This window comes from Choloepus didactylus, chromosome 1, assembly GCF_015220235.1.
Source record: "Choloepus didactylus isolate mChoDid1 chromosome 1, mChoDid1.pri, whole genome shotgun sequence".
NCBI lineage: Eukaryota > Metazoa > Chordata > Mammalia > Pilosa > Megalonychidae > Choloepus > Choloepus didactylus.
In genome coordinates this window covers 248,996,709-249,020,767 of record NC_051307.1, presented here as the reverse complement: position 1 = coordinate 249,020,767, position 24,059 = coordinate 248,996,709, and the positions used below count along the sequence as shown (strand labels likewise).

Below are 24,059 nucleotides of genomic sequence, written 5' to 3'. Positions count from 1 at the left end.
GAAAGAATGCACAGAATAGCATTTTAAGGTCTCTAATAGGTAAACAGTAGCAGGTGGATTGGGGAAGAAAAGAAAAGAGAATTCAAAGTGCCATTGAATCGGCAGTGAGTTAACCCTCTGTACTCGTTTGGTTTCCCCTGGCCTCGACTCCATGCAGCCTGAATCCCCAAAGTGGGTATCAGTGAGGACAGAGAGCTCTAGCACTCAGGGATAGCAGGAGAGATCCCCATTTGGCTGTTTTCTTTTTTAATTCCCTCTGCTCTCTTGTGCCCCAACCCTGAGAGAGGAAGCAGAGCTCTTCACCGCAGTGGCTGTGCTGAGCCTGCAGGGGACTGCTTCCACGCCAGCTGAGTAGGTAGGATCACAGGATCAGAGCCTGAGAGAGCCTCTGTTCACAGGAGAGCTCAGTTGACAACCAGCAATTGCTGCTCCAAGTGCATATAGCATGAGGCCAAAGAGGAAAGTTTTCTTGCATCAGAACTCATGGGCAACTTGCGGGCATCATGGGTGGTTCAGGGACTCCAGAAAGCATGAGAGGCGGTTGATAAAGCCTCTAGAGTGAAGGAGTCTATCTGGGAGCCAATTTGGACACATTCTAGCACCTTTTAATTGTAGGGGGCCCCCACCCAAGGTGGGCCACAAATAGGGTAGGTAAAATTTGTAGACAAGGAATATGTTGCCTCCAGAATCCAAAAATTCCTAAACAGAAGTGGGGCTTGTTTTCAGGTTATGGTTGTTGAGAAGTTCAATTCAGCAGCTGTTTCCTGACTGTGTCAGGGATGGGGTGGCCCTTGGCTTAACAAATAATTTTCAGAAATTTAACCAGGGTCTTGCACTATGTGTGGAGCAGGGGCCTGTCCCCTTGTGAACTCCTGCGTGACTATTTGCATGTCCTGAATGAGTGTGTCAAGTGCATCTTCTCAAGGGGGATGTCATCAGTGTGATGCCCGACTTGGATTGAAAGTTGGATGTGGTTAAAAGCTTGCTTGCAAAGATGGTGTGCAATGGTGAGGCTGTCCATGTGCCCCAGGGGTAGCCAGGTGTGTTGGTTTGCTAAAGCTGATGAAATGCAATATACCAGAAATGGACTGGCTTTTAACAATGGGGATTAGCTCACAGGTTTACAGTTCTAAGGCTGTGAAAATGTCCAAATTAAGCCATCAACAGGACTATACCTTCTCTCTGAAGACTGGCTACTGGCGAGCTTGGGCTCCTTTGACAGATAGCAAGGCACCTGGTAACATCTGCTGGTCCTTCTCTCCTGGGTTTCGTTGCTTCCAGCTTCTGGCTTCAGTGGCTTCCTCTCTCAGCTTCTGCATCCTTCTCTATAACTTCCCTGGGGCTTTTTTCTCTTCTATTCTCTTACAAAGGACTCCAGTAAGAGGATTAAGACCCACCTGGGGCACACCTCAACTGAAATCACCTAATTGAAAGGTGCCACCCACAATAGGTCTACACCCAGGAAATGGATTAAAAGAACATGATTTTTTCTGGGGTGCGTACAGCTTCAAACCATCACACCAGGTAAAGGTGTATTGTGTTCCTTTAGAGACGAAGGTGAACTCTGGTGAAGAGACTGTTGAAACAGGGATTACACAGAACATATTATCCAAATCTATAATAGCAAAATATTTATCAGTTGTTGGTTGGAAGGAGTCAGTAAGTCAGTAAGACTGGGTGGGCATGATATTGGGTGGGACCAGGGCATCAGGCTGCAGAAATCTACTGTGAGGCCCCACTCCTCCTTTCCAAGTGAAGGCCAGGCCAGGGGACTACAAGATGGAGAAATAGTGGGGATGATGACCCCTTGGCTAAATGGGTCTTGTACAATGGGTTTCAATTCTTGACTATCCTGTTTTAATTCACCATGCGCCATATTAACTAACTATAGGGCTGGGGGAAAGAGCTATAGGATCCCATTTTTGAAACCAATTTGTAAGCACAAAAGACAATTTAATTTTAATGTGTTACTTGTTGGTTCAGTGTCCATGTCCACGATAAAATCCTTTAGGGCAACAGATGCTATGACCACAGGAAATTCAGGTAAAGCAATAGTTGTGATTGCTGAGGTGAGGCATACCTGTTTGCCCTCTGTTTTATGTTCAGGAACCCCTGGAAACTATAGGGAGTACCTTATTTAGTGGAATCCTCAGGTACAACTATAAATTTTAGCAACAGTACTGAATAAGGCCATGAATGTGTGTCAATTACTACATTTTTGAGCAAATGTTAAAATTAACTCAGAACCTCTGAGTTGAAGACGGGCAAAAGCCAATCAGCATGCTTTTACCTTTTTGCTTTATAGATTCCTTTAGTAATCTTGGATTTCCACTTGAGCCAAATTGTGGATCTGTTTCAGTTTTGTTTCTTCTCCTTGTATTCAGTTCCCTCCCTCCCTCTCTCCTTCCCTCCTATCCTTCCTCCCTCACTTCCTGCTTCCTTTATTTTTGGTGGTGGGTGGATATACTTTGAGGATGGGGTCCTCGCTACCTGCTCATGTGTGTAAGCTTCTTCCTCTAAAGAGCCTCAAATCCACATCATCAGGGTTAGGGGACTCCCATGTGAAAATGGTTGAATTCACCCCTTGGCTGTGCCCCAGGGATGCCAGGGGATCTTTTCCCTAAACCCTAGGGATCAGGATCATTTTCTGGAGACAGAGGAATATGGAGCCACAGCAGGAAAGGTGTTTTGTAGGGTCCTGGTGAGGTATCTGCTTTTAGGAGAGGGACCTCGGTGTGCCCCAGCTCTGCTTCCTTGGGAGCAACCACCAGACGTGCCAGGTATCAGTTGAGCACTCTGTAGAATGGGGACCAATGCCTCGTTGAGACCCAGAGAGTAAGATTCATTCCCTTGGGCCTAGGGCCAACTATGGCTTATGCCTTAATCGAGACACACAATTTGACCCAAGACACACAGCCCAGGACCTCTTTGAGGGGCGCCCAAATCCCATACTCCTGTCCTTCAATGCCAATTATCAAAACTTTAGGTCTGATAAATCTGTAACTGAGGCTCAGTGGAACTCAGCAAATGCAGCACAAAGCAACACAGCTCAAAATGTAAGCTTTGCTGCAAGTGGCAGCCCAAAGAACACGCTCACTAGTGCAGGCAGCCAGTGGGCAAGCCAAAGCATAGGAGGAAGACGCCCCAGTGGTGGTCACCATCAGTTAGACACCCTAGACACCCTACTTGTTGCATCAATTCTTGTGGCCACCCCAAGAGCGCCTGGGTTATTGAAATTAATGGTGCCATACACACACACCAAGAGGGAATCAAAGGATTATTACATAACGAGACTTCCTGGGGAGAGCATGGCAGGCTTCCTAAGCTGGTCCAAAAATGGCTAGAGAAATCAGGAAAAGGAGAAGGGCTTGCGGTTTTTATGGTTGTTAGGGGTGGGAATATGGCAAGGGGTCCCATGCATGGGAGGGACGGATGTGGTTCACACTTCCCACTGGTGCCAAAGGAGGGAGCACTGGGCTTTGGGGTCTGCTTCCCCCAATGCAGAACTTTGGGAAAGAGGAAGGGGTAAGATCCAAAAGCAGTCAACCCATCAGAAAACGGAATCAGATTCTTTATTGCAACTGGCACATTTAAACCGTTCACATTTTTAGAGATTACCAATATAACTGGATTAATAGCGACCATGTTTGTAACTGTTTTCTGTTCATTGCATTTGTTGTTTCTTTTTTCCTTCTGTTCTGTCTTCTCTGGTTTTCACTGGCATTTTATATAATTCCATTTTGGCTTCTCTCTTCACATATTAATTATACTTATTTTAAAAATTTGGTCGTGGCCCTGGAGTATACATTTTTAGCCACCAAATAACATTATACAACTTTTTATGTAGTGTAGTTATCTTAGAGTACTCCCAAATTTTCCCTCCTGTCCTTATAGCACAGCCAGCAATGATTTCACTTACGCTATAATCACCCAATGCACAGCTACTATATTACTTCAAACAGATTCTATCTTTTAGATCAGTTAAGGATAAGAAAAATAGAAGATTTTCTTTTCCCTTCAGTTATCCCTTCTCTATTACTCTTCCTTTGTTTATGTAGAACCAAGTTTCTGACCTATCTCATTTTCCTTCTCCCTGAATAGGGCAGGTCTACAGGTGATAAATTACCTCAGTTTTTGTTTGCCTAGGCAAGTCTTTATTTCACTTTCATATTTGAAGGATAATTTTGCTAAATACAGAATTTTAAGTTGGTGGGTTTCTTCTTTCAACATTTAAAATATCTCACTGTACTCTCTTCTTGCTTGCTTAGTTTCTGATGAGAAGACGGCAGTAATTCTTATCCTTGCTCCTTTATATGTAAACTAGTTTCACACACCTCCTGCCATCCCTCAGGCTTCTTTCAAGATTTTGTTTCCTGCAGTTTGAGTATCATATGCCTGGGTGTAGGATTTTTTTGGGTCTGGGGGGCTTTGTTTGTTTGTTGTATTTATCCTACTTGGTGTTTTCTGAGCTTCCTGATCTGTAGTTTGGTGTCTGTCATTAATTTTGGAAAGTTTTCAGCCATTTACTTCAAATACTTCTGTTCCATTCTCACTTTCTTCTCCTGGAATTTCAATTACGCACTTGTTAACACCTTGTGAAATTGTCCCACAGTTCTTGGATGTTCTGCTCTGCCTCCTCGTTTTCTCTTGTTTAGTGTAGCTACAGATTTATCAATTTTATTTACTTATCAAAAAAAGCCTCTGATTTCATTAATTATATTTTTTGTCTTTCATATCATTTGGGCTTATTATTTCTGTATTCTACTTAAAGTTTCATTTGTTTATCTTTCCTAGCTCCATAAGATCTTATCATTGATTTCTGATGTTTTTACTATTTTTAGCATAAACACTTAAATCTATACTTTCTAAAGCATTTTAAAAAGCTTTTATTTTGAAATATTTTAAGCTTATAGCACAGTTTCAAGCATAATGCCATCTCCATACAGGAGACTCCAGCCTACCCCCATCCCCCCAGATACCCAGATTCACTTATTTTAACATTTTGCCACATTTTCAATATCATTCAATCTATCATCCATCTATCCATCTGTCCATCCACACATCCATCTATCATCTGTCTGACTGATATACTGCTCAACACCTGAGTGTAAGTTGCATACGTCATGCTCCTTGAGCACTAAATACAGTTTCTATGTACATTTCCTAAGAACAAGGATATTCACTTTTGTAACCACCTTGAGTGCAGTTATCAAGTTCAAGAAATTTAACACGGATATTCCAATCTTTTCAATGTACCAGTAATGTCCTTTTGAGCCTTTTCTCCTCTCTTGTTAGAGTTCATTCAGGATTATATGTTGCATTTAATAATCATTGCCTCTTCAGTTGCTTTTTCTTTTTAGCTGTGGGAACATACATACAACATAAACTTTCCCATCTCAACCCCTCCCAAGCATACCATTCAGTGGGATTTATCCCATTCACAATGTTGTGGTACCCTCATCACCTTCCATTACCCAAACTTTCCCATCTCCCCAACCCTACACCCCATTACATAGACTTTGTCCATATTAAAATGGCCACCATGGTTTTTTTTTTTTTTTTTGCTTAATAACTGCATGGGATGACTTTCTATTGTTTAACTTTCAGTGTTCAGCATCTTTACATTTAAAATGTCCTCCTTTTAAACAGCATACATTTGTATCATTTTTAAAATCCAATCTGACAATCTAATTTTTCCATCATTTACAATAATGTAATAATTATTTGTCAATCCCATCTAGTAAAATATTCTTTTCAGCTACTGCAAAGAAACAGTTAATGCAGGTCTGTTTTACTCAGCTCTTGCTTATCTTTGTAGCCATGGCGATAATCCTTAGCCAAGGTCTGGGAACTAAACTCCTGGAATATTCAGAGTTACTGGGTAATGATAATATATGAGCCTGAAGCAGTGGGTCAGGATGCACCAGGCTAGCAGTGTGTTTAAAGGAAAAATGAAGATTCCCGATGTATGGTTGGTGCCTGGTCCACACCACAGCTGCTCAGGGAGCTATATGACCAGCCCCCTTTAAAAACTCTGAACTCCAAGACCTGGAAGGGTTTCCCTGGGTGGAGATATAGCACACGAATTTGCAGTTAAAAGCACATCCATTCGGCCCTTGTGGAGAAAACGAAGCACTTGAAAGCCTGTGTATAACCTCTCTGACCTTTGGGTGGTGGTTTTTCTTTTTTCCGTTCTACACTTCACCCTTTGCTATAATAAACTTGAGCCGTGAATAATACTTTATGTTGAGCCACGTGTGCTTGTTCCTCCAGCAAATCTTATTAGTAGTCATGAGACCTCCTAAAGCAAGTTCTATTTGGTTCTCTTTAGTATCTTCCATCTCTTTCATTATGTTCATGTTTCCCTTTAAGTGCTTGCACATAGTTTTAATAGTGGTTTTGACATCACATATGCTAGTTCCAACATCTCTGATGTTTCCGGGTCTGTTTCTATTCACAGATTTTCCTTCTGGCTATGGGACACATTTGGATGCTTCTTGGCTGTCTAGTAATTTTATTGAGTATCAGGTAGTGGTTGTTATGTTGTTGAATGTTTTTAGTCTTTCTTTGAGGAGTGTTGTGCTTTCGTTACTTCTGGGTCAGTCTGATCCCATTGAGGCCTGTTTTTAACCTTTGCTAGGTTGGGTCTAGAGGAGCCTTCACTCAGGTTTAATTCAACCCTGTCACCAAGGCATGGCCCCTCATGGGATCTCCACAGGGATCACTGAGGACACTACTCATCAGAGTATGAACTTTTCCTTATCTTCTGAGACCTCTGGGAATTGTTCAGTTTACCACTCCCCAACATTTTTTGCCTGGCCTTCTAGAATGGCTGTGTGGCTTAGTGCTCACAAAGACTTAAGGGGACCCTTTTGCAGATTCCTGAAGCTCTTTTTCTTCATGCCTCCCACTTGTGTCTCCCCAGCTTCCAGCTGCCTCAAATTCCCTGAACTCTGATCTCTATGACAACTCAGCAAGGCCACTTGGCTGTTTTGCGTTCTCCCTCTTTGATTCTGTGGACAGAAAGTTGGGGTGACTATAGGGCTCACCTCATTTGTTTCCCTTCTCTCAGGGATCAGTCTGGTGCTGTTAAGTCTAGTCCTTGTTATTCCATCATGACTGGAAGCAGAAGTCTCAATACATATCTGGTGATCTCTTGCAATAAACTCCTAGCGGGTGTCCCTGTTACTTCTTGCTGAGAATCACTGGGTGGCTCTCCACTGGGAAATATAAAAAAACACATGAAAACCTATACTAGGACTCAAAAACAGAAAAAGTGTATTAAACCATGAAACACAATAAATTATTTAAGTTCAAGCTTAAAGCTTAAGAATGAGCTGAGACACAAGCTCATTCAGACCCAAATGTTCCAACAGAAGACTACAATAATTGGGGTTCAATATGGTCTCATATATTCTAAATTCTGACTGTCCCAGCAACTAACCTACTTTACACATTCTAATGGCTGTCCAGATCCACTGATTAACCTCTGCCCTATAACTACCCTAGGACCAACCCAGCTCCCTGAATTCTGTAAGTATCTTTCCATAACTCCCTTTTAAGATACTATGGGATTCTATCTAGGTAGTGCCCTCCCTTGCTAAGTTTAATAAACTCAGCTTTGAATGTAGTCATCTTCTACACTAGTTTTGACAGTCATGGATGCTCTAAGGAAATTTAGCAGGGACCTCTCACTGACTCAGAGTGCACTCCATTGAGGGCCCTTGGGCTTCCCTGCTTAGGGTTTCCTTGTCTGCAATGATGTGCTAAGTCTGAGGTCCAATCCCTTGTTGATTTCCCAAATCTACCTGACGTCCCTTAGGATACTTTAGTTACCTGACTGGACTTGTACTAATTTTAATTTGCTTTGGTGAATGTATTATGTATCTACTGCCATATAACAAATCACCCTAAAATGTAGTAGCTTAAAACAATAAACATTTATCATCTCACACTTTCTGAGGGGTGAGAACCTGGGAGTGGCCTAACTGGGCAGCTCTGGTCCAGTCTCTCAAGAAGTTGCAGTCCAGCTGCTGGCAGGGGTCGTAACCTCATCTGAAGGCTTGGCTGGTTGTTGGCAGGTATCAACTTCTTGTTGGCTGGAAACCTCAGGTCTTCACACATGGGCCTTCCACGGACTTCCTGCGTGGGCTGCCTTCTCCCAAAGCAAGTAATCCAAGAGAGCGTTCACAAGAGTGGCCAAAACTCAAGTTTCAGTCCTCTTATAACCTAATACCATCACTTCTGCTATGTGCACAGGTCAACACTGCTAAAATGTGAGAGGAGCCTACACAAGGATGTGTCAACCAGGAGGTAGGGATCCAACATGGATGCTGCCTCCCGTAGCCAAAGTCTACCAAAGGATTGGCTTGCCAATAATCTCCCCATCTGCCTATCTATTGAAATATTGTTAGGTATCCATAAGGGCTTGCTTTATAGGGCTCCTGCTCATCACCATGGAAACCAAGATGCTACATCAGTGTGCTATGGTATGTTGGGAACTGAATAAACGTCATTCAGTTCTTAAAAGACTGTGAGATAGGCAAAACTATCCATATTTAATAAATGAAGAACAGGAAACATTAAGCAATTTACTGTCACATCTAGTTAAGACTGTGTTTATCATTCTGCAAAGCCTAGGATCTTTCCACAGTTCTCTGCTTTCTGTGAACTGATTCAAACCTCCCTGTCCAGCTTGATCTCCCAGTAACCCTTCACTCACCTCAATTACCCCTAGATCCCACTTTCTACCATACTTGATGCATTTTAAGGCTGTTGGGTTCCCACAGCTGAAATACTTGTCCCCTCTCCCTATATGAGACCAATCTTTTGACATTTGTTGAGCCCAGCCTTTGGCTTAGGACATGGAAATTCCATAAATACTCACTGTGTGTTTGAAATGAGTATGTTTTCATGTTGGGTGCAGTCTTCTACATTAAGTTCATTAATCAAGTTTATTAACTGTGTTATTAAAATCTATTATCTTTACTGATATTTTTCTGCCATTTGATCCAATAAATTATTGAGGTATATTAAAATCTCCACTGTACTGGAAGATGTCAATTTTTCCATACATCTGTATGTTATTAGATGCACACAAGTTTTAACTTCCAGGTTAAGTGTATCTCCCACCATTATAAAGGACCCAAATTTACCCCAAGAAAGGAGAGAAGAGGAAGGAGGAGAAAGAAACAGCAAAGGAGGGGAAAGAAAAGCAAAAGGGAGCCAGGTACAGATACGGAAAGTTACAGATAGGTTTATAGCTAAGCCTTCTATCCTCCTTCAAAGGGAAGACAATTAGCCTTTCCAGTGATTGGTAACCTGGATAGTGGTTACAAATTCTTTGGGTAGTTTATTTCCGCCCACCCATGCCAGTGAGAAAGCAGGCAAGTTTCATTGCTGTTCCTTTCTGTAAGGTAGAGTTTGTTTTTCATTCACCCTTCCACTCAGGGTATTGGGGTCTCAGCTTTACATGGGGAAACGTTTCCTATAGAAACTCCAGGTTGAGCAAGCCTGGGCTTTAGACTTCTTTCTGCCATGCTCTGTGCAAAGCAGAATGTCAAGGCTTGCAGGATTCCTGGTTTCACTTCATCTTGGGGTTTTGGAAATCCTCAGAGGTATAAGGGTGTGTGTGTGTGTGTGTGTGTGTGTGTGTGTGTGTGTGTGTGTGTGTGTGTGTGTGTGTGTGTGTGTGTGTGTGTGTGTGTGTGTTTGTTCACTCTCCACATTGCTTCTTATTTGTGAAATCCTATCATCCTTCACAATTCAGCTCAAAAGTAGCTGCTTCCATTTGCAGTTACCCCACCTCCACCCCACATCCAGTGGTAATTAATAACATCTTTCTGTTTCCTGCTGCACTGTTTCTACCTCAGTTACAGCAATCATTACACCCTGCCTTACTTTTTAGACAGTTACGTTTGTATTTTTCTCTCTCCAATAACAAGAACAAATCACTAACTGGAGCGCTGTGTTAGTTATCTTGGGGGTTCCCTTCCTCTTTCCATCCCTGCTCCACTCCCTGCCTCCAGAGAGAGTAATAAAATGTGTGTCTACGATGGTGTTCCATAGTTTTAAAAGTTTAAGACTTTCTTTCAAAACGTAGGAGTTCTGATCAATCCTGTGATACTGGGCAAAATGGCAACCACTGCTCAAGAAAGCAAGTGGCTGCCTCAAAGAGTCTAGAATGGGGCTGCTGTGTAGTGTGTTCCTCAAGAAAACAAGAGGTTTCCCAAGAGGACCCTGGATAGGCCTCCCTCTTCAAGGGTCTTTTAGATCCCAAAATATCTGTGAAGTCACATGTAACCTCTTAATATCTTAATGGACTAACATTGAATAGATTGTGGGTTGAATAATTTTAATCTGTTTTAAATTACTTAGATTGCACATAATACAGTATTGAAATATTTTTAATATTATTACTCTTAAGAACAACATGAAAAAGAAATTCAAGCATTGTTTTCTTACATGAGCTACTTTACTAAGTCTACTATCAAGAATAAGAGAAGAACGATTTCAAGGTTGTCACCAACAAGAAATGACAGGAGGATGAAGCATGAGTCAGGCTTCTGACAGTGGGTTAAAAGGCATTTAACAGAGAACACTGCTGATTAAAATCTGCACAGTTATGTGCCACTTTCTACAAGTGCTGCCTGGTCCTCTGCAGTGGCTAATCCAATTGCATTTTCACAGATGGAGCCACATTTGCCAGAGACCACGTGGGGACTCTAGGCCCACACATTGGAGGAATGCACTTGTATGGTCAGCTTTGTAACTGAAAGAAATATTTTCATAGAAACAACAAAGCAAGGAGATAAAAAAAAAAAATGCTAGCAACTTAGATTCACTGTGCAATGAAAAGGTCTTTCAGAAGGAAGCTCAATTCCTAAATTTAAAAAAGAGTATTCTGACTTCAAGAGAGTCGGTCTGAGCTCACCTCACGCTGGGGTTCCGAGCTAAGACGTCAAGCAAGCAGTCTAACTGCTTCTCCAAGTCAGGCGAGTTCACCGAGACAGAGTTCACCCTGCTGCTTAACAGCCTTCCTTGTCAACATTCTCATCTCTCCGGGCTGGGAAGAAAATCCATGCACCGGGCCCTGCCACAACATGGCAGGTGTGATGACCACAGGTTTATTTTTCCAATCTTCAAAAGAAATGTGAATATGACAAGGAAAACTAGAAAGCAGCAGGATCTAACCTCAGCAGCCTTTCTGGGTGATATCTAGTCCTGATGACTTGGTGATTTCCAAAGTTGTGAATACCTGTTCAAAAGGGAAAGAACAAAACAGACGAATGTAAATATTAGTACTCCTTAAGAAAACCAACACCCTCTGAAGATTACATTTACATTGTTCTTTAAAATATGTCTATTGAAAAATAAAAATAAAAGATAAAATAAAATGTGTGCATTGAGTCAAATAAGGAAATTACTATTTGAAACATTTCTGGCAACACGCTTTAGAAAAGTTTTTCAAATTTCACCAACAGAAGCTGATGGAGAAAAAAAAAAATCCTGTTTCCGTACCTCCCCGCATGTGGGGTGAATTCCAATAGTGTTATCCAGCAGCTGTTTTGTTAGCCCACATTTCATGGCAACTGCAAATCCCTGGGTGATCTCGCCAGCATTAGGTCCAAGAACATGAAATCCTATCACCCGATCCTTTAATAAAGGAGCAACACAAAGAGAATCCCAAGAGGTTAATGATCTGAAGAGAAACCTATTCACCATGAGTTCACAGTGAAATTTTACATCTACCACAGAAAGAAAGCTAAAGCCAAACTGAGCAGAGAACGTACCTTGAAAGGGGGGCTGCTGTAAGTATCTGTTAAATGAGCCAAGAAATGCACATCCAGAGTTAATTTGCACTCAAATTTACTAGAACAAGCAATTTACCGACTGCTTGAAGGAGTTCATTAGTATGATGTAAATTTCCAAATTATGCTGAGGTAGTGCTAAACAACAACATAAATCTGAATTAAAGTCCAGCACTGGAATAATTCTAAGGCAGAAAGTTTTACTGGAAATGCAGTCGATTACTGACGAAGGAAGCACATTGCTTTGCTTCTAATATTAACTAAGCTGCCATCAAAGGAGTGGTCAGTCTTGGGCTTCTACCCAGGACTGTATGTTGGGGAGGAGATAGGTTCACCAGCCCAGCTGTGTCTGCTTGTGATGAGACAGAGAGCTCCTTTCCCAGTCAATTCCCAAGGTAAAATTCTAAATTAGGCTGTCCCTCTGTCAGTTTCTCTCCATCAGACTCTAGTCTTTATTTTGATCTTCAACAGTAAAAGTGGACAATAGATGAAGAAAATACAAAAAGGGCACAGAGGCTACAGGCAGGTATAAGTGTTTACCTACCCTACCATTATGGATTGAACTCACGACTCCCACAAAGTCCTAATCCCCAGTCCTGTAGGTGTGAACTGATTTGTAAATCGGATCTTTGAAGATGTGTGGCCAAACTGAATCAGTGTGGGCCTTAGTGCACATGGCTGAAGACTTTATGAGCAGAGGACATTTGGACATAGTAGGGGGAGAAAGACAGGGAGACATGGCACATGCTGGAGGCAGAGGCTGAGTCAGGCCAGCCAGCCACCAGCCAGCACGCTACAGACTTCAGAGAAAGCCCAATCCTCCAAAACCGTGAGAAAATGAATTCCTGTGTTTAAGCCGACCAGCCGATGGTACTTTGTTACTGGCAAACTACGACACCCACATTCTGGCAAAAGAACAACAGTTCCAAGCAGCCGAGCTCACCCACATCTGCTGGTGGGTACCCAAATGGAGAGCTCCACGGACACTCAGAAGCCACCAGAGCTGGGGATTAAAAGTGTGATTCCCAGGGCCCCCCGAAGACCCCTGAACTGGAACCTCCGGAAGGAGTTCTGCATTTTTAAACAAAGCCACTCTTCAGACTCCTCTGCCCTTTAACATTTGAGAATCACTTTCTGAGGGTGGGGACCAGATCCATCTGCATATAAAATAATAATTTTTTTTTTAGTTTTCCACTGAGAATACTAAAAAGGAAATCTGCAGCCTAGTGAGAAAAATGTTAACTCTCTACGTGAATTGCACTGTCCTTTCTAAGTATTAAAAAATCAGTTCTGTTATTCTAACTATGGCAATCATTCCAATTTTCATACCCATTGACTCAAAGTGGCACTGTGCTGAAAACCAACAAGAGCATATGATAGTGTTAAATAAAAATCAATATGATTTTGATGAGCCAACAAAGAAAAAATGTATCTGGCAAGCAATGATATCTGAAAAGCAAAAGAGATAACTAATGTATTTCTCCACTTACCTCACTGCATGCCACAGACAGGAAATGAGAAATGTGATAGCAGAAATACAAATTAGAGGCAAATACATTCTTATTTACACAGTAAGAGTGGCAGATGGGCGGGCATTTCTGCTCTTTATTTCACCTGGCAGGGAGGTCACACAGCTGAGCTTGCAGCAGCTGCTACAATTATACAATCAATCCTGCAATTATTTGTGCAGAGATCATCTGCTGTCTGGATCACCCACAATGAATGTTTAATATCACGACAGCACTCCACTGCTGTCACATCTCCTTACTACACGAAACAGATTACCCAAATGTCCTCCTTCACCAGGCAAAGGAGCCACCGGCCCACCCCGCCTTCTCCCACCTCTGCTCATTAGGAGGGGTGGACAGCAATGTCCAATGTCCCCTTCCTTTGTCTCTGTTGATTTTCCACCAGATTATGACATGTGGCACAGGGAAGCCGGGAGGCCCAGCCAGCACCAGGGCAACCAGGGGACTGGGGTTGGAGTCAGAAGCCTACATGCAGATATTTTGGTTTATAGCCCTTCTGGCAAATCTGCCCAGAGCACTGTGGGCTCTTGGCACAAAGAAGGGGTAGGGTGGGTGCTGCATCCCATAGCAAACTGGAAAAAGGGCAGCAGTCCAGAGAGAAGGAGGACAACTGATGACAATCTCCATCTAAAACTGCAAATGACAATAGCTCCCGGGAGAGGGAGAACCTCATTCACAATTTTTACTGAATACCTGTAGAAAAAGAACGTTTCTGTTTCATAAGTTCTAGGGTGAGATTCCAGCAAGGGGCATTTGCCAGGGGCAAGGAAAGGGCAAGCCTTACTCATGGGTCATGGGCAGTCTGACCATCTTGGCGGGAGCTGAGGGTAAGCAGAGGGAGCGTGGGAAGACAGAAGCAGGCAGAATTCAAAGACAGGTGGCCAATCCAGAAATCCTGCCACCGCCCCCAGGGCCAGTCAAATCGTCAGTTAAGAGTGAGGGATGGTACAGAAAGCCACAGACCTGCCTTCCAGCAGTGGCTCTACCAACTGCATGCCAACCCGTCTCACTCTGAGAGGAGGGCAGGAAAATAAGAAGTACCATGTGCATATATATAATCTCCTTCGGGAAAGGCTGCCCACAAATGCCATGGGCTTAAAAACTCAGATTACTTATTTCCAAAGAGCCAGGAGGGAGCTGACTATGCTGCACGCCCACTGGGAGGGTCGCAGCTGCGGCGCTTTCACAAGCCAGCAGCACCTCAGGGTCATGGGAAAGGCCTGTGGTCCCCGCCCTGCCCACGGGTGGCACTGCCATGCTATCAAGCCCTGGAGCTCTGGGTGGCGATGGGGCATGTGCCAGAAAGTGACTGCTTCCTGTCACACTGGGAGTAAGAGGAATGCAGAGCCCATGGGAGAATTAAATGAGATAATGGCTGTGTTACTCTGTAAACTCCATATAAATGTCCATCTGTTTTTACGTTTGGCCCTCAAAAGGGGAGGGACCATATCTTAAAACTGCTTTCTACACTCAGTATTCTTCATAGCACAAGCCGTGAACAAACTGTGCTTTAAATTATAAGGGAGTGTGTTATACAATTGTGATATTCACCTCAGTAATGAGGGAGGTAGAAGGCCTACTATGTTGAGATATCCAGATCCCACAGCTTCTTTAATGAAGAGCTGAATTTGGAATGAACTAATTAATTAACTAGAGTTTTCACTTTGCATAAGCTTCTCCTGCTAATGGCTTTTTGGCAACACACTCAACCTATTTACAAAATGTACCCAAACATACACCTTACATTTTATTAGCTGATGCCCTAAATTTTCACAGATCATCTGATTCTCAATTACCAAATTAGATACCTCTATAAAGAAAATAATTTGAATTATGTATGTTGACAGAGTTTGATTAAGCCTCAATTACAACCTGTCACTTGTTCAACCTCTGCAAACACACTAATTGAGTAACATCTGAACAAAGTCTGCCTTACCCTAAAAGCAATCTTTAAAGAGATTATAAACGTTCAAATACTAAGAATAACAATTACATTTTAAAAATTACAGTGTTCTAGCTTACATACATTGTCGAGTTTATTGCAGATTATCTTTGCATAACAAGTATTGTTGTCTCTGCCGGCTACTGTCCATTCAAGAGGCCAGAAAAAAGTATGATAGACCTGGAAGACATGAACAGAGAGAAAAAGGCCACGATTAATGTATAGTAAAGCCACTTCTTGATATACTCTTTAATTATATAAAGACATCCTCTGTAACAGCTTTTAGAAATTCAAAGTTCTATGATCCAAACTGTATCTGGGGGGCAAGAAGGGTAGATCTGGAGCTCCTGAAATGCCAGCTGTACCAGCCTGCTGACTTTGGACTTGCTCTACTGTTAGTCCGAAAAAATCTCCTCCTCACCAAATTTGGTTGCCATACCTGTATAGAGTGCGACTAACCCAAGACAAAGCACCAGGCCATATGGGGGCTGAAGAGGTGAATAAAGACCTACACCTTCCCTTCAACAGGTTCACCACCTGCCTACAATGTTTATATTCTAAGCTGCCCTGGGAAACTGTTCCAGCTGTTCAAAAGTAGCACGAACATTTCCTATGCTCCTCGAGATGGGGGATCACAGCATTCCCCTCTCCATCAGCCAAAACCTCGCAGCGGGGCCCTGAGTGAACCTCAAAGCTTTGTCATCGTGGCTCTATCTGCTACATAACCAGGGCCAGGCACAAGCCGCCCCTATTCTTTGATAGGATTATGTGGTTTTATATTTTGACTAACATAACATCATTACTGTTTTTAAGAAAAGGATACCAGCTTATTATACAAATAATGTGGTACAGAAAATCACAAGGAAGTAAAAAAAAAAAAAAAAAAATCCCACTATCCAGAAATAACCAATTTAGATGTTAGGTAGACATCATTTGTTGGCACATACATAGTTGACAAGACATTTTTATGAAAAAGGTATCAACACCACACAGTTACTTTTAACAAAAAGCATTAGGTTTCACTGGCATTTAACAGCAGAGAAAGCAGCTGAATAAAACTGAAGTGAAAACACCATCAAGATCTTCCACCCATTTTAATAGAAACATTTTAATCTCGGTGGCTTTTGGGACTAGGAGATAAATGTTTCTTACGTCAAGACATTATTTCCTAAAATACACCTCTAAGGCTAAGGAAAGAGTGTGAAAACTCCATGAGGTTTTAAATCCAATTTTTAAAACTGTAAGTAGCTTCTATTTCTAGCATGTTCTATTCCTCCCTGCTAGGAATAATGAGGAAATTAGCCCTTGTACCTCCTCCCACCTCTGTGTTACTCTTTCCCTGGGAGTTGTTCGGTGTATTTTTTTTTCCTTCTAGTACTATTAAGATTTAAGTCTTTATCCTCCTGGATCACACCTCAAAGTGGGTATGAAGTGTGGATCCAACTTTACTTTTTTTCCTGAATGGCTGCCTACTTCCTTCAACAGCCTTTAATGAACAATCAGTCTTATCCCACTGACTTACCACATACTCAATTCTTATAAGCATCTGAGTCCATTTCAGAGTTTCATATTCTGTTGCATTGTTCTTCCTATTTGTATTCCAGTACTGCACAATTTTAATCACTGTAGCTATATGATAAATTTTAATATCTAATAGGGCTGGTCTCCACTCATTACTTTCCTTATTCAGAATCTTCCTACTATTGCTTGTCCTTTTGTTAAGTTTTAATTGTTTATCAAGTTATGCACAATGACAGACATAATTCTCTAAGCTCTATTATGAAAACAGCAATCTCTGCCCCACCCCCACCCATTTTCATCTACCCAGAGACAACCATTTTCACCTCTTTAGTTATTGTGATATTTACTTCTATGTTTCGAAATAACATGCTGTGGATTGCACTAAATCATGCCCTCACGAAGACGTGTTCAAGTCCTAACCCCCAGTCTTGAACTCTCATAGATTTAAATGGGATCTTTGAAAATCCTATTAAGATGAGGCCAAACTGAATCAGGGTGGGCCTTAATCTAATATAACTGGAAGCCTTAGAAGCAGAGGAAATCTGGATGCGTTGGGAGGAGAAGACACATGGAGACAGACGGCCATGTGACGGAGGCAGAGACTGAGTCATGGATTGCCAACAAGCCAGTCAGCCACCACCAGAATGCTACAGACTTCAGAGAAAGCATGATCCTCTAGATCCCTTGATTTTGGACTTCTAGCCTCCAAATCTGTAAGACAGATTCCTGCAGTTTAAGTCAACCAGTCTGTGGTACATCAGCCCTGGCAGACTAACAAACATGCTTATATTGCTACTGCTTGATTTTTCTATTAGGGGCTTTATTTACTCACTTGCCTCTAAGAAAGAGGACTAAGTCTCTTTCTTCCTGACCCTACTGCACACTCAACATCCTTCCTGCCTAACCATCCTCCCAATACAGTTATACTCTCAGCTACATCACTGCCAGTATTTTCATTACCAGGAAAGATATAAATATAGGTTTACATAGGTAAAGCTATGCAAAGACAACTGGATAGCCCCATACAAAAGAATGAAGTTGGACCCCAACCTCACACCATAAACAAACATCAACTGAAAATGGATCAAAGACCTAAGTGTAGGAGCTAAAACTATTAAATCCCTACAAGAAAACATAACCTAAATATTCATAACCTTGAATTACACAATGGTTTCTTAGATATGACAGCAAAAGCTAAGTGACCAAAAAAAATGATAAATTGGACTTTATCAAAATTAAAAACTTAAGTGCTCACAGAATGGGAGAAAAATTTTGCAAATCATATTTCTGATAAGAGATCTGTAAGTAGATTATATAAAGAACTCTTACAACTCAATAATAATCCCATTAAAAACAGGCAAAGGATAGGAATAGATCCTCCAAAGAATATATACAAATGGCCAATATACACAAGAAAAGATTCTCAAAAGGAAAATGCAAATCAAAACCACCATGAGATACCACTTCATACCCCCTAGGATGGTGCATTATTTTCTGAGGGCTGCCTTAAAAAATTACCACAAACTTGGTGGAATTAAACAACAATTATTTTCCCACTGTTCTGGAGACTTGAAAGTCTGAAATCAAGGTGTTGGCAAAGGCCACGCTCCCTCCAAAGGATCCGGGGAAGGATCCTCTTGCCTCTTCCAGCTTCTGGTGGCTCCAGGGATTCCCTGGTTTGTGGCTGCATCATTCCATTCTCCTCTTCTGTCTCTTATAAGGACACTTGTTGTTGGATTGAGGAACCAAGCAGATGACCCAGGATGATCTCATCTCAAGATCCTTACCTTAACTAGACCTACATTCACAAGTACCAGGGTTTAGGATATGTACTTATCTATTTGGGGGCCACCATTCACAGACTGCCCTCTTGCCCCCAAATAATTCATGTTTGTTCCATGTGCAAAGAACATCCCAACATCTCCAAAGGCTTAACTCATCACTGCATCAATGCTAATCTCATCTCAATATCTCAGCTCAAAAGTCCCAAATTTCATCATCTAAATCTTCTAAATCAGGTATGGGTAAGTCTCTGGGTTTGATCCATCCTGGGGCAAGATTCCTCTCCACAGAATAAACATTCCCATTACAGAAAGCAGAAATGGTAAGGAAGAAAGGGTCACAGGACCCAAGCAAGTTTGAAATCCAGTGGGGCAAATTCTGTTACATTTTGAGGTCTGACAACAATCCTTTGGGATTACAGCTCTGCCCTCTCATCTGTGGGGGCTTTACCAGCCTTCACATCCATGCCTCCAGCCTCTGTGCCCAGGCTCTGCCCTCAGAGTCATTCTATCCTTTCTTTTCCTTGAAAGGTAGCACAGGTTTGCAGCTGAATATCTCATTCAGCCCATCTCCTGCCTCTCAAATTCTGAAAGTCCATCAGCCCTCTTTCACTTCATCCTGTCTCTGTCCTCTTCAGTCCAAACTGGCAGTTTCTTTTCTGCTGATGAAAAATTCTTGAAAACTTTGTGGGTGTCCCCTATATGCCATGGGATCCAGGTCATCAAACAGGAGGACCCTCTACAGATCTTTCCTGGATAACCCCATCTCTAGTACTGCTTCTGTTACAATGGCTGAGTGGATGCCTAATTTCTTCAGCACAAATTGTCTAACCACACCTCCAAAGCATGCTTTCCCAACAGTGAATTTCCTAATTTCAGCATCCTTTGCAATCTGGATAGGCTAAGAACCTCCCAAATCATCAAATGCTGGTTCCTTTTTCCTTAACACTTCTTTCCTCAATTTATCTCTTTCACCTTTTACTGTAAGTAACAAGGAGAAACCAGGCTGCAACTTCAACAATGCTTAGAAATCTCCTTAGCTAAATATCCAAATTCATGGCTTACAGGTTCTTCTTCCCACCTAACAGTAGAGCACAATTCAGCCAAGTTTTCTGCCACTATATAACAAGGGTCACCAATCCTTCAGTCTCCAATAATATATTCCTCAATTCCTCCTGAGCCCTTGCCACACGAGCCTTGTACATGCCTATTTCTACCAACAATCCCTCAACGCAATCTAAGCTATTTCTATCGTGCTTCTCAAAATGCCTCTGACCCCTGCCCATCATCCAATCCCACAGCCCTCAAGCTGCTCTTTTATAGACACACCCAGTTACCTCCCACCCCAACCCTTCCTTAACCCCTAGCAACCACTCATCTCTTCTCTTTTTCTATCATTTTACCATTTCAAGAGCATTAGAGAAATGGAATCATATGGTATATAATCTTTTGGATTGGCACATACCACTTGGCATCATTCCCTGAATACTCATCCAAGTTGCTTTATCTATCAATAGTTCATTGCCTTGTATTGATCAGCAGAATTCCATGGAATGGATGTATCACAGTCTGTTTACTCATTCACCTGCTAAAGGACAACTGGGTTGATTTCCAGTTTGGGCTACTATGAATAAAGCTGCTATAAACATTTGTGGCCAAACTAAAGGAACGCAAGTCTTCATTTCTTTGGGATAAATGCCCATACACTGGGTTTTTCATTTCTGCCAGCACATCATACATTTTCAATAGTTGTCTTCTGAGTCTCTGCACGTCACTCTTGACAGTGTATCCTATTCTTAGTTTGGTATTGTAATACAAATCTTTTAGGAAATTTGCAGAATTCCTGTTTCCTTCAAGTCTGATAATCTTTGCTTATCTGCTCATATTCAATGTCGGAAATTAAAAGGTGTTTGATTTTGGGGGTGGGTAATGACACTGTTCTATATCCTTATTCTAGTGGTGCTTTTCTGTGTTTGTCTGAATTCACAGAATACACACACACACAATGCTCTGAATTCCACTATAAGGAAAGGATACCTCAAGTTTAAAAAATTTTAAAAGAAAAAACCTGAAAGCTCTGAACTTGTATTTGGGGCTCGTTGGATTTGAGCTTCGCTGTCAGATTTTCTAACAGGGGAGGTTTACTTGGGGATGATTGCACAGTATCTTTAGGTCTCTCCTCATGGACTGCCAAGAGTCCCCTGAGGGAAAGGGCTCTAACAATCCCCAGCTGAAACAAGGGCGAAGGGCTGATTGCCAGAGTCCTGGGAACTGAGTGGGAGAAGAGGCCTCAAGACTCAGAGCATGTTTGTTCACTTAAATACTGTGCTGGCAGAGCAACCGTGCCTTTGTTTGTACCTGGTGTCCCCCAGTCAAGAGAACTTTGTTTAATCCTCTCCAGAAAATAACCCTCCAGACATTTGCCAGGGAGGGGTAAGCACTCTGCAGAGAGGTGGGAGGTGGGAACCTAACTGTGCCTTAAATGGACTTTTAAACAGTCTCCTTTCTCTTAGCTGACCTACCACACCCAGCCTCACCTCCTCCTCCAGAGGGAGGTGGTGTCACCAATTCTCCAGCCTTTTGATGACTTTGATGTGAAGTCAGGTTGGTTCTTGACTGACCCTATTCCTGCCTAGAAACTCTTTTTTTTTTATTTGCTGGGTTATTTTCCACCTACCTGCTTTTTGTCCTGCTCTTTGTTTCAAAAATGTCACTGATGTTTGTTTCCTCTCCTCTCCTCCCCATCTTTGAGAGTTTATTTTTAAAAATATACCCCTTTCCCTTGGAAGTGTAGAGAAATTGCTCTAGTGCTGCCTTTGGCATTAAGCATTGCTAAGAAAAAGCCTAAGGCTAACCTGATTCTTTTCCTATTGCAGATGAGTAGCTTTGTCTGCCTGGATTTCTAAAGATCAACAACTTACCTAGATCATGTCTGTTAATCATTCTGTACCAATTTCTCCAAGAATAAGGTACTATATTTCAATCTGCACATTAAGTTCTTTGATATTAGATACGTTTTCTTCTATGATATTTCTGAATACTATTTCAGTTCCATTTGTTGGGTTTTCTGCTCAGGAGTATGGATTATACTTATGTTGGATCACCTTTACCACCCATATCTATTATCTTCTCTGCCTTTGTTCCTTTGCATTAAAATAAAATTATCTCAACCATTCCTATGTCATTAACTTTATTTTCATCTGCTTCTTATGTTTCCAAAGTATTTGTTAGTTCAGTGATATGGTGATTTGGGTTCTCAATTTGTCCTTAACGCGCATTGCTTAAAGGTGATTCTCCGGCTCCCTCCTTCCATGCAGCAAGCATTCACTAGGATGAAAGCCTGGGCTTCTTCACTCAGGAGAAATCCCGGCATCTCTTTCTTTCTCCCCCGTCTTTCCTCTCAAGTGGGAGTGTCAGGTGGGGAGATACTGTGCTGGGGGAAGAACACACACTATCTGTCTCCTTAATATTGGCGGGTATGTTGATCTGCCTCCAGTTTTCAATGATCACAAGAAAGAATTTGGTGAGTTTCTGGAACAAAAAGTAGACTGCTGTGACAGGACCATTTGGAGCAGTAATGGCCTAATCATGGATGCCTCTCAGAGCCCACAGTAAGGAGTTTAGATTGTATTCGAAGAGCAACAGGAAAGCATTAAAGAATTTTAAGCAGGGAAATGACGAAATCAACTAGTATTTTTAAATGACCCCCCTGGCTGATGTGTAATGACTGGATTGGAGGGGACTGAGAGGGAGAGTAGAGAGCCCAGGAAGAAGGCTACAACAGTAGTACAAGCAAGAGAGGATGGTAGATTGGAACAGGACGGTGAGAGCAGAAATGGAAAGAAGTAGATACATACAAGATGTGTTCTGAAGGTGACACTGACAGGACTTCCTGGTGAGATGACCATTGATGGTGACCAACAGAGAGGAATTAAAGATGACTCTCAGGTAAGTATTAGGTTTTTTTTTCTTTTTCCTGGAGACCACAGATTTCATTAGATTCTGAAAGGACTCCGTACTTAAAACAGCTTAAACCTTGGCTCTAGATACTCAAAATTTTGTATTAGTCAGCCCACTAGAGAGCTATTAGCACTGCTATTTTGGACTCTTCCAAAATGACATTTTATTTTTAAACTATATGCTGGCATTATCCTATGAGACTATATCTCTGGCTCTAATAAGAAACAGTTCTATAAAACCCATTATTGTATTTTCCTAAGTGATATTTTGAGGTTATTATTCACCATATTACAATGTCCCTTTTATAAGAACTTAAAGAAACATCTCTGTTCTCCCTCTCTGAGTCAGGTCACAGGAAGCTTAGAGTCAAATGTTTGGCTTAATTCCAGAACAAGTCTACAGGACTTAAATTTTATTAACCAAGAAATTAACCTTTCTCCCAGCACCACCTTGTTTTTCCTACCCTCATTTTCTTTTTACCTTGACTTCCTGACTTAAAAAAAAATTACCTATGTATTTTTGAGAGGCATCCTCAAATCCTTTTATAACAGGAATTCTAAAAACTCTTAAGAGATCAAATTTTCAATCCTGTTAAACTACAAAAAAAAATTTTTTTTTCAGTTGATCTGCAATGAACCTTAAAGTAATCCAACAAACTTGGGGAACTGCTTTTTTCTCAAGATATCACTTCTATATTCTTCCTTTCATGTGCCTACCTTTCTCTCTTAATTTCCCATTAATTTCCAAAAATTTAAGAATTGAGTGTTAAATTCATAATTGTTACCACTAATTTTCCAAGACCCAAGTAAAAGTCCATCATTGCAAAAAGAATGGCTCATTATTACAAGGAGTTAATTATAAATACTGATCAAATAATGCTCTCTAAAACCTAAATTTCTCATTGACGACAACCATCTAAAATAATGTTGTAAAGTTTTAGTCATACATTTTCCCCAACCTCAGAGATGTTGAGGACGAATTTCAATAAGTAATTGAAGCCCTTTAACTAGGGAACAGCAGTGCTATGGTTTAAAAGAAGTCCCTGTGATAAATTTAATAATATAATTAAAGTGACTTTGAGGGAGAGAACTAAGATTTCACTTACCTATTTTTGTTTTAAACATCAAGTATTAATAATACACCAAATCTTTTTATTTCTCCCTACCCCTCCATGTTGGGAGAGTGGACCAAAAAAAAAAAAAAAACAAAGCTATTCAAACCACCCACCAGATACAATGAAAGAAACTATTCATAAGGTCATCATGATTGGGCAGGGTGGGCATGAAGGAGAAATGGAAACCCACTGTGTGCAGGACATCTTCCAGGAGTCTGAACAGCCCACCAAAAGCCATCTGGCCTCTGCCCGCTGACAGTGTAGGTCCCCAGAGCCACACGTATGCGGCCTGACCTGCCCACCAACCTTGCCCAGGGGAAGGGGGTGCATCTCTGACCCAACTCAGACCAATCAAACGTCTCTCCTCTAATTTGGAATTCTGACTGAGAAACAGTGAGTCAA

General features: G+C 41.6%; 1 protein-coding gene across 2 annotated transcripts in view; it reads right to left on the bottom strand.

The window, feature by feature from the left end:
• Positions 1-3,555: 3,555 nt before the first annotated feature.
• Positions 3,556-24,059, bottom strand: part of TXNRD3 (thioredoxin reductase 3) — a 63,834-nt gene continuing 43,330 nt past the window's right edge. For both annotated transcript variants that reach the window (XM_037803423.1, XM_037803428.1), the window contains 4 exons: positions 15,366-15,461; positions 11,521-11,655; positions 7,050-11,257; positions 3,556-5,360 (listed from right to left, as the gene is read on the bottom strand). In XM_037803423.1, the coding sequence (XP_037659351.1) occupies positions 11,195-11,257; positions 11,521-11,655; positions 15,366-15,461 (294 nt within the window). In that variant the 3' untranslated portion in view covers positions 3,556-5,360; positions 7,050-11,194. The remainder of the gene's footprint in view (positions 5,361-7,049; positions 11,258-11,520; positions 11,656-15,365; positions 15,462-24,059) is intronic.